The 12,233-nt window shown below is 31.7% G+C and overlaps 1 protein-coding gene across 1 annotated transcript in view; it reads right to left on the bottom strand.

Moving 5' to 3' along the window:
- The window catches only part of LOC106618914 (aquaporin AQPAn.G), a 48,315-nt gene extending 47,338 nt beyond the window's left edge, over positions 1-977 (bottom strand). The window contains exon 1 of the mRNA XM_070109342.1: positions 815-977. Within this exon, the coding sequence (XP_069965443.1) occupies positions 815-909 (95 nt within the window). The 5' untranslated portion in view covers positions 910-977. The remainder of the gene's footprint in view (positions 1-814) is intronic.
- Positions 978-12,233: the final 11,256 nt, after the last annotated feature.

The raw sequence follows: 12,233 nt of genomic DNA on the forward strand, positions 1-12,233 counted from the left end.
AAACTTATAGTATATTGGTATAATTGCATGAAAGTACAGGAGCTTTTCGTGATTGAGCAATTAAAGTTGCATACTTTCAAAACCACACATATTTTCTCTCAGTGTATATATGCAAATATTTGCATATGTTCTTTGTACAATTGACTACTGTTCATTTAGACTTCAAAAAACAATAAACATTTACAAGTTATACACGATTAGCAGAGCATTCCGGTAAAATGATGTATTATACATATATTAGTATATACATATGTATATTAAACACACCTGTGTGTACATACATGTAGAAAACCTGAAACATTTCCAAAGAAATAGAATTCAATTTAAAATAAAATTATCGATATTGAGGATTTTAAGTTTAATTTGAAATAAAAGAAAATATATGTTTTCTTGATTTTGTACCAATTCAACATACCAAGGTTCAATCTAAAACTTTTTTAATTCTAAAAGCATGCAAAGCTTGCTATAAAGCCCGCTTGAAAATCTTGTTAAATATTCTCGATATATTTACAAATCAGCCGCACAATAATGCAGAAAAAAATAAAAAAAAATGAATGAACCCTTTACCCAAAAAATAGTTACGTAACCCTTGTTACATTCTGTATTATAAGGGAGGAAGGTAAAAAGTAAAATAAAATAAAAATGCTTGTTTTTGAAATGCCCCTCTATGTACAATTTAAACAAGTCTCATAATTTGTTAAAAAGCAACCACCGTCCCACGGTTTTTTTTTTCGTTCGAAAAATGAGTAAATAAACATAAAATATTCAGAATATTCCGTATGCAAACAAAGTGAGAAAAAAGCCATAAACTTACCTGTCAAACGCCGTACGGCACCGGTTCAACGTGTTTTCAAACATCATTTTTTTAAATTGCAGCGCTTTTCCAGGTACAGGTACTATTGTGTGCATGTAGTGCACTCGTGTTGGGTACGAGTACGTACTTATGTGAGTATTATGTTTTACGGCGTTGATGATTGCAGGTCGCTTTTATTGGATGACTGTATAAAAATTTGCGAATTTTCAAAACGCTGTCGAATAATAATTTGTGTGTTGTTTTTCTTTTGTTTATAGCAAATTTAATATAATAATTTTATATTTTCATCTGTTTTACAAGAGTGTTAATTATTTTCACTTCAAAATTTTTAATTTAGATTAAAAAAAATATTGTTTATAATTTTCATTGTTATATTATAATTTAATTTCTGAAATGTTGAACTATGTTGTATTTTTTACTTTTTTATAATTTTATTTATCTTTTAATTTTTTTTGTAGCTTTATGTACTTTTGATTCGTCGTTTTAAATATTTTATTTAAAAAAAAAGTATAAAGTATATCTTATTGAAAATTCAAAAAAAAAATGTATTTAAATAAATTAAAAATAATTTAAATTTGAAATGTGATAATAAGAAATATATATGTTTATATAGTTTTAGAGCTATTGACAATTTTTTACTTAAAAAATGGTCTTCATTTATTTTGATGTAATATTTTTATAATATTTAATTTTTTTATTTATATAAATACATTTTTATCGTATTTTAATTATTAAGTTTGCACGAATTTTTTAACACCCCGAGGGAAAAGTCGGAGACCCTATAAAATATTTATATAAATGATCAACATGATGATCTGAGTCGATTTAGCCATGTCCGTCTGCCTGTCTGTATATATGCAAACCAATCTCTCAGTTTTGGAGACATCGATCTGAAATTTTGCACACTCCTTTTTTTCCCAAGGAGCTGCTCATTTACTATAATCGCCGATATCGGACCACTTTAGCATATAGCTGCCATACAAACTGAACGATCGGAATCACGAATCGATGTCAAGTTTGGCATGTATTATTGTCCAATGCAATGGTGAAATCGCCAAAGAAATTGTTTTGATCGGACTACTACAAGTATATGTAGCAAAAACCTGCCATACAAACTAACCGATCAAAATTAAATTCCTGCAACGATTCTTCTTTTTTATATGATTTTTTTCACCTACCCTCTAATCGTATTTTTACACTTCACTCGTATTTTAATTTTGCACTAGCATCTACAAATCACTGCCCGATTCTTTCACAACACAACCGTTAGTTCTGAAAGCATGTTTGTTTCTGCAAAAATGGAGGTAAATAAATGAAAAGCGCGCGCTCAGCGACCGATTAAGGCATACATAGCAACAAACATATATATATATATATATATATGTGTGGATATGAAGCGCCGCATTCGCGCAGTTGGCATTACATGCCGTATCTGGCTAAAATATAACAATAAAAACAACAACAATAAAACAGTAATAGTTAAGTGGATAGACTAAGCTATAAATAACATCAACATGACCATCATAATGTCTAATAAAATTGCTATATTAATTCCCACAGCCAATCCTCACTTCAAAGTCGAACATCATGCATACACATATATATATATACATCTTCGATTCGGAATGTATACATATATAACTTTATATATGCGAGTAGTATTTCATTAACGGCTTTAGTTGTCCAAGCAACTATTTTTTAGTTTTATTTTTTATATTTAAGCTACACAATGAACACCCGACACAAATTTTATTGGTTTATTTTTTCTTTTTTGATTTTTTAAATTTTATTGCTTTTTGTTACTTTAATTTTTCTTGTACTATTTTTCTTTATAATGTTTTTTTTTACTTTTGTTTCAGTTTAAACTTCATTTTCGACTCACTTCTACCTCTCTTGCTCTCTTAAACGCTCTGGTCGCATTTTTAGCATTGGCTATTCACTCAAGCCGGTCTTTCAGCAGCGCATATTAACTATTATTATTTCGTTTTTTCACTATTATCAATTATTTTTGTTTTTGCTTATAATTTTCTTAAGACGCTCCGCATTCAAGCTATTGATGCGCACTCGCATCAACCTTACAACTGCCAAGTCGTCTCACTGATTTGACTCACTTTTGGCAACTGCTGTTAACATACGAACATTCATACATACAATACATATATAATACATAGTGCATATATATAAATATATACAACAACAACAAAATTGGCACTTACCTGTCGTTCGTCATGCTTTGGTTTGGGCGATTCTTGACTGTTTGTTTCGTGTTTTGGCATTGTGTTCGGAAATGTGCCGAAATATGCATACACACGTGCAGATGTGTGTGTGTCAAAATTGCATGCGCTTTTAGACATTTTACTCTCCACATTGCCTTCCAAAAGAGCTTCAAACCTTATTGTCAACACTCAGCTTTGCTACACGTTTCAGTCTTCAGCTCGAGTTCACACAAATGCGTCATGTTAAACAGTACTGTAAATTCAAAGCAGCTACCGAAGTGTTGAATTGATTTTTGTCAGCATTGACGAATTGCAGGTGTGTACTACACCAGTGGGAGATAAGAAATGAGATTGTTCAGATATTTTTTGAACTTTGTTTTTTTTCAATTTTGAATGATTGTTAATATGTTTGCCTAAAAGAAAAATGTCGGAAAAAACATATATTGTTACGATTCATTTTTGTTTAATTTTGCTTATAAAACTAAAAAAAAAAAAAAAAATTTGACAAATATATTTAAATTCAATATTTTTAATTTATAAACATATATGTACCTGTAAGTGTTTTTTTATTTTTTTATTTTTTGATATGTTGATATATGCATATTAGAGTGATTCAATTAAACGAATGTTGTTTTTCGCTTCGTACTCTGAAAAATTGGTTTACGAGCTCTTATTGTAACGGGAAGATCCTCCGTCTAACCTATTTTGTTCTTATAATCAGATAAAAGAATTCATATCTCGCTTTCAACTACTTGAACACATATTTCGTTTTGTGGATTTTGTAGAAAATTTAATGTCTGTAAACGATGTTTTCGTAAACCTAATCGTTCAAAAGATATTTCAACCGTAAATATTAAGGCTATTTTAAGGACAATTTTTATTATTATGTTTTTTTTTGAATTTTATAACTCAATGAAAAAAAATCATTTTAAATTGCAAAGCTGGTAAAAAAATTGTCTGCTGTCATCGGTATAATCTCTGAAGCAGTTGTTCAGATGGAGTCACTTTAGCATATAGCTGCCATACAAACAGACCGACCAAAATCAAGTTCTTGTAAGAAATCTTTTGCATTTATCGCCACAAATGCTCCAATAATTGCAATAGCTTAGAGAAGAGTAATTTTTTCAATCTCATCTGAAACAATATAGGATAGATAGAATACTCTAAAGTTACCCAATAACATCCTACAGAGCAAATAATCGTCGGATCACCATATAATATTGCTTCTTCTAAAATTTCATCTGTACCTACCCTATAAAGGGTTCCGATATACCCAATAGCAATAGTAACCCAACAATAATAATAAAAGTAATATTTATTTACTGCACAAAAGTTATCGCTCGCGATACATAAATGTTCGACTTTGTACAGAAATATTGCGAATCGAGCATAAGCTTTGGCAAATATAAAGCAAATAATACAATAATATAAATAGTAAGCAAGTTATTGCTCTTGCTTTAAATAATCGCATTTATGCATTGCACTGTCGTCTTTCAAAAATAAAGCCATAAATATTTATCCTACATAAGTATGTGTATATTCTCTGTGCGGACCACATGGCGGATACGTAACATGAATGAAAATAATGGGACTGGTGCAATCAGTATAGAGATAAGGGAAATATTTTCGTATGAACTGAAATCTACACACTTGTGTTTATGCATATTTATGTTTATATGTATTAATAAAATCAAATGAAATGGGCGTGTCTTCGTAGTTTTTCTATTCATTCTTCACTCAGTACATATTTACACACAATTTAATACTGAATGAGTTTTATTATTGAGCAATTAAATGGCTTTTTTTCTTAAATAAAGTGAAAAACTAATTTTTACAAGAATTAATTTTGGCATCGCTTATAAAATAATAGTATTAAACATTAAAAAAAAATATAAAAAAAATCTTTATAATTTTTTGTGTTTGTTGTAAAATAATTTTTAAAGTCTTCCGGTTAAACTTGGGTACAAATTTAAAAATTAAATCTTTTACTTTTTATATTAATATAAAATGTTAATTCTTTTAAAAACCATTTTCTTTTTAATTTTAATTTTTATTTTTTTAATTTTTTTATTAAACTAAAAGTTTTATTTCCTTTTCTAAAAAAAAATACTTATAATTTTTTATTCTTAATTTTTTAAATACGACAGCTATGTAAATGCAATAGTGGTCCGATCTAAACAATATATTCCAAGAATATGGCGTTGTCTTTGGCAATAAACCAAACCGAATTTTGTAAATATACCTTACCAAATAAGCAAGTGTTGGCTAAATCGACGGAGATCCCGACGTTTTCTTCTGAATATTTTAAACTTCATGGGGTCATTTTATATACAAACACACATACATTCAGTAATTACAAAATTTTTAAGCGAAAAAGCAAAAGCTTTGCTTGAATAAAATGAATGCGAGACAGATTTCACTGCGCCTATAAGTATGCAACGGAAATTCCATACTTTTGATATTATTACTTTTTTTATTGTTAGATACATATATACTTGTACGTCTATGTATATCAATATGTACATGCATGCTTACATACCTATATTATATACCATAGATGCAATTAGAAAGTTTTTAAAAGTTCGGCCTCAAACTTAATAAGATTCGATAAATATAAATAAAAGAAAGCAATAAATTTAATTTATATATATATGTTAGAACAGCTTGCTCTGGGGATATGCTGTATTACCACATATAAAAATGCAGTCAAATACCAAATTTTAATTAGTCGATACTAACACAATTCAGCAATCTAAATTACAAAAAGATCAATAAAAGGTGTAATTTAAGCTGAATTAATCAACTTTGTGTTTTCGCCCTTTTTTATATATTATATAATATAATGTTAAGAATATTTTATAATATTACTTTTTTTTAAGCACTAAACTTTCCACGAAATATAAAAGCACCCATCACCTAGAAAATTATTAAATGCATACCCCTTTCTCTAGTCCTTAATGTTAGAGAACGAGTCGCGAAACAAACAGTTATCAAACAAAGCGTGTGATATATCATAAAATACACTAATCACTATTTTATCATTTTAGAATTATATTATTATAAGTAGACTATCACACCTTTTATAGTACAATTTGTCTTATGTTTCAAAATAGAACTCAGTTTATTTTTTTTAGTACTATATTCTAAACAGTATATTTTGTAAATACGATACTCATTTGGTCTATGTTAGAAAGCCAGATTATTCAACAAGTCATTTGTTATCAGGATTACATCAAAAAGTAATGATTAATTAACACACGAAATTTATTTTTATTATTGTTTTTCAAATATGTCAAAACTTGCGTCACGTAAATTGCTACAGCTCACGAAACAGTTGTCTGACAACTGTCAAATTTTTACCCGTGCCTTTTGAAAGTTATAGTTAGCTACACTACTACTAACTACTTGTCTACCAGGTTGATTTATAAAAAGTTTACATAACTATATACTTATGTATGTATATGATGCTATGAGAATTTACTTGAAGAACTTTTAGAAGCAGAATTGACCCACTTCTTTAATGTCTAATTTCAAAACTTAATTTTTACCAACCGCAACACAAACATTTGTAGGGCAGAACTAAAAATGTGAACGACAAAGGTTAAAGTGTTCGACATGCAATCTGATTTTCGCTCAGATTATACAGTAAAGTATGTTAATTAAAGTAAAGGGTTATACAATATGTAAATTCACAAGTAAAATAGTACTTCTTAATTTTTTAAACAAAAAATTATTTTAGACTCAAAATCTATTTTTATATTCGCAGAATCAAAAAATCGGTTTTTATATTCGCAGCTGAAGTCTCTCAGAACTTCAAATATCAATATAATAATACACATATAGTTTCTTAGTATGTAGGTTGTCTTTTTTATTCCGGACTATTCGGGTTGTTTACAGTAACTTAAAATATTCGTCTCGCTCAAAAAATGAATTAACTCAGCAGCGGGGCATCGATGAACTTAATTCAATTCTTGGCGATATAGTTCCATCATGGACCAGTGTTTATCGATAGTATGGTGGATTCAATCGAGGTCATAGATCACTCCAAACTGAATTTCTTGAAGGTCGTCCAAAATCAATTTTTGTTCCGACGTTGAACGATTGATGCTGTGCGCAAACTGATATTGCAAGATCGTCATGTGACTTATCGTAAGATCGAGACAACTATAGGCATTAGTGGGACCAGCCTACAGTCAATATTGCATGCATAATTGATTGTAGAAAAAATTGTTCACGTTGTATCTCACACAATTTATCATGTTAGCCCCTTCACTGGTCCGTGAAAATACCTTTTAGCCAAGCAATGACTTGCGATAGTTATTTTATGGATTCTCTGTCCACCAAAGCTGAAATTTTATTTTCTTCAGTATAAATTTATTTCTGTTTCCTTTAACGAATAGAATAAATAAACAATTCGGGAAATGTATTCGACATCTGTTACTTGATTTATACTCAGTTTGTTTTGCAATTTCATAATGAATAGAGTGAACGACCATCAAATGCGTTGGACGTTCGGTGAATAGGCCGAAACAAGATGGCCATCGATCCTGATTTTCATAATTTGTTTGAAAATGTTGCTCAGCGATGAAGCTCACTTTTGGTTGAATGGGTACGTTAATAAACAGAATTGTCACATTTGGAGTGATGAATAAACAAGTCATTGTTGAGACGCCGTTGCATACTCAAAAAGTCACGGTTTGCTGTGATCTATGGACAGTGGGAATCGTAGGTACATATTATATTTCTTCAAAAATTAAGCCACTCATAATGTTACACTCAATGGGAAACGCTATAAAGCCATGATTAATGATTTTTTCATGCCTGAATTGGAGGATGTTGAAGTGGACGACCTTCGGTTCCAAGAAGACAGCGCTACATGCCATACCACCAACGAAACAATCAATTTATTGAAGAAAACTTTTGGTGAACGCATTAACTCGCAGCTATTTCTTCTTGAAAACCACAGATCTCAAAAAACGCTCTTTATAACATTTTCCGATCTTTCTGGATTCCATCTCAAAAGAACTGCGCCGGCTTGTCGGCCAAAAATGAATGAAACCAAATTTAGATACCTTGTTCTGATGTGAACCATATTCGAGTGAGGGCGAAGAAGTGGCAAGCTGAGGCCTGGTCGCAAATTTTGGACGATTTTCGGTATATAGTTGAAGACCCAATAGTCAAAACCAAAAATTCGAGACTCAAAAGTCAGTTAGTCAACATAACACAAATGAACCTAAGTCAACTTACGCCATTTTAAGAAATTACCGCAGTTATAGAAAACTAAAGTTCATATTTTTTTCAAATATACCAGCACTCAACGCCCATTTTAAGCGCAAACAACGGCTCTGTCTACTCCTTCCGGCACGAATAGCGGTTCCTTAAGCAAAAAACCAACAATATTGTCATAACAAAGTATTATGCATATTTATAGTCTGATTAAGTATGTTGTTTTTTCCACGCCGCCTAGATTTTATCTATTTTATAACTTTAATGAAAATGGTGACCGCTTCCTCTGCTAACAATAGAAGGAGCACACAAACATACATATTTGGACAGCTACAAGTATAAGTTAGATAGGGGATTCAAAGAATTCTTACAACGCACAAAAGAACACGAATATTAAAAAACAAAAAATTATATTAAAAAAGAAGAGGAAAAAGAGCAAAAACAAAATGTCAAATTCCCTTTGTGGTAGAATTTCAATAAAACCGCTAAAACACATTTCCCGCAAGTCACCAATGTGTGATTGTCATACAAAATATTTAATTAATATAAATATATGTGACCATGCTGCTATATAGACACATACACACACCCATACACATATGTATACAAATAATTGAGTTTATTAGTCAACAAGTATTCAAATGCTTTGGGGACACGTTAACGAAAATATGCAACAACACTTTTGCGGGTGTTTTACTTTGACTCTTTCTCCATTACATACATGTTTACAAATGTATGTATGTGTGCGTATGATCCACCAACGATCAGGATGGCGGTGGCCCGTTTCAATAGGCTGCTTGTGCTTGATCGCCGGCCGATCCAAAAGCCTGCACACTTTTGGACACATGACCAAATACAACAAAAAGGTTTTTTTTATTAAATTTATTGTTGTTGTTTATTGATTTCTTTTATTGCATATTATTATCATTTCACTAAATTTTTTGCTTACTAGTTGTTGTTAATGGCTTATACATACATATATAGAATTTGATCACGCCAATGGCATCTAAATGTGGCAGTGGATACATGGCATATTAATAACGAAATTAAAGAAAATACAACAAAACGGAAATAAAATTCAAGAAAAAAATTTTAATTTTTTTTACCGTGTTTTAAACTTTTTTCTGCGGACACACGAAAGGAATGTCTGCAGTTATATACATGTGTATGTTTATATGTATATACAGGTCTATATGCCATAGTCAATATATTACTTTTTATGAAAAAAAAAAAACAATCGCAGCAAGCATATATGAGAACTTTAGAAAATTTAAGACATTACATAACATTCATGTATATGTATATACTTAATCCATATAGTCGCAATAAATACATATTTCATCGAAAAAAACCAATAAAAACGTTAACTTCGGTCGCACCGAATATATAATACTATTTAGAAATAAAGAAGTTGTCAATACAAGAACTTGATTATCATCGTTCAGTTTGCATGGCAGCTATATGCTATAGTGAATTGATCTGAACAATTTTTTCGAAGGTTACATCAATGCCATACACAATAACTCATGCCAAATTATCCTGTTCAGGGTATAAAAATGGATTTATTTTCCAATTTTCCCATCACACCATCAATTCACCAAAAAAGTACGCCCGCATATGACCCGATCGAATTTTGGAATCGCAGCACTCATCCACAACGCTAATGAATTCGTAAGAGTAACACTGACAGACGCTTGATGACAGTGTCAACGTTCCAAGCAAATAGTCAGCCAGTCAGTTAGTCAGCCAACCAGCCGATTGACTGTTAGACCCAAGCCATCGTCGATGCCGAAACGGTACCATCACCGGCTCACCAGCGGTCTCATGCAGACGAATCAACCATAAACCGTGCACACGCATCTCTGACGCCGACATACTTATGTACTTATTGGTAGTGCTACCAAGTCGCGTCTACTTCAGCGACACACGTAAGAACGGCCAGTACTTTTGTTGCTACTGTAACATTTCCAGCGATTCGAACGTCTCAGCGGCACGTGAGTAGGGTGTTAATTAGCTCAGATGCAGGTATGGTATTACACAAGCCGTCGTCTTCTTCTACGTCTTTACCGACGTTGTCGTTGTCTTTTTCGACCCGCATGCAGCGCCAAAGAATCTAAGCGGACAATTGGTAGACAACAAAGCGGTAACGAAGAGACATTTTCAACAAATAGTTATTGACTAAAAAAAATAATTTCAGGAAAAAACTTAGGGTGACATGCACTGCTGACGTAGATAAAAAAATAATAAAGTAAAAAAGAAAATAAAATAAAAATACTTCTGTATTCGTGGAGCTAAAACTCCCTTCTTAGCAAAAAATTCTTATAGAAGCCTACAACCAAAGAAACCCACAAATTTCTTCATACAGAAATCCTTAAGACGAGTAATAATTATCAAGAAAGAGATTTATAACGATCCACTCAACTCCCTGAGCGCATAAAAAACCTAATAATTTTTAAACCGTCTACGCCACTTCTCAAGACTTATTTGCGACATAATTCTTTTTGTTTCAAATTCGGTTTCTCTAGCTTCAATATTAAACAGAAGACACCTTCGGTTTTGAAAGAAATAATTTGATTTGACCGAGTTTAATCAAACCTCTTTAAGCTATTTCGCCTAAAGAGACTTTTAACTTTACTTTTAATCAAAACAACATCTCCTGTGGTTAAAAATTGCCATTAAATTCGGATCTGCGTTCTAATGGAAAATTTTGCGTCTATTTGGTAATCAGTAATAACTCAGTAGCTCAATAAAGCCCCATCTAAGACTAACTGTTTTTGGCTGGTTTTGGGATCTTACTTCAAAAACTTATACAACCTAGCAATGACCTTAGGACGCAAATGTCAAATACTTGACGAATCTTCAGAACCTCTCTTACAGTATGGCAATTATTTCTATAGACTGGGGCCGCGATCTCCATCCAAAACTTGACAGATCTTCGGAACTTCTTTTACATTTAGATAATATTTACTATAGACTGGGACCGCTCTCTGTATTCATTAACTTAATGCCCATCAAAGAATTTATTTATTCCAAGAAAAGACTATAACCATATAATTTAAAAACTTTCAGTTGAAAGAGATTATTTATTTATTTATTTATTTATTCATATAATCATAGCATAAAAAGTATTCATAATGTAAGATTGTTCTCCTTACGACAGTTGTATCGACTAAGGGTGGCAAGATTCAAGACGATCGGTTCGATAACTTTCGTAAATCAATGAAACCCCGAATCGGTACTGTTAATGTTATTGTTTGAGAGGAATAAAATGTTTCACTAATTATTTCAAGGAGTTCTGGCGAGGTGACAATTCTTAAACATAAATAAAACTAAATCCATTACGGTCTTGGAAACGGTCGGTACAGTCTGTATAGAACTATTGCAAGAACGGCTTAAATTTATAAAATATTTTAGTCGACAAAAGGGCGTTTTTGATATCATACTGCCTTAAAAATTTTCGGCGTCATTGTTCCGACTTTTCCGCAATCGATAGAGGCGATATCATGAACAAAAAACACTCCAAAGAAATGATAACAGATTTATTTTGGTATAAGGCATGATAGGTAGGTAGGTAGAGTGGCTGACGACCACTGGTACTAAAATCCCCTCACTATATTGTTTCCTCTCTAAACCCCCCCGTGCTTCTGATGAAGTTCAAAAAGTTTTATTTGTGCCAACGCGAAGACTTGCATTCGCATAGAAGATGTTCTATAGTCTCTTCTTCTTCTACATCTTGGCAGCTTCTACAATAGTATACCAGAGTATGCGCGGTGTTCTAGTAGATAGAAAGCGATTTGGGTATCTAATTTTGCTAAAAAGACACCAACTCCGGGGAGTCAATATTGGATGGGATGATTCCCTTAATCAGCTGACTTCGATGCCAGTTGCTTTCGGAACAAGTCTGTTGGCAGTAAATGTAAAATGACGTTTGGTGCGATAAGAAAATAACACATATTTCTTATGGAGACTAAATATGT

This window comes from Bactrocera oleae, chromosome 4, assembly GCF_042242935.1.
Source record: "Bactrocera oleae isolate idBacOlea1 chromosome 4, idBacOlea1, whole genome shotgun sequence".
In the NCBI taxonomy this organism is placed as follows: Eukaryota; Metazoa; Arthropoda; class Insecta; order Diptera; family Tephritidae; genus Bactrocera; species Bactrocera oleae.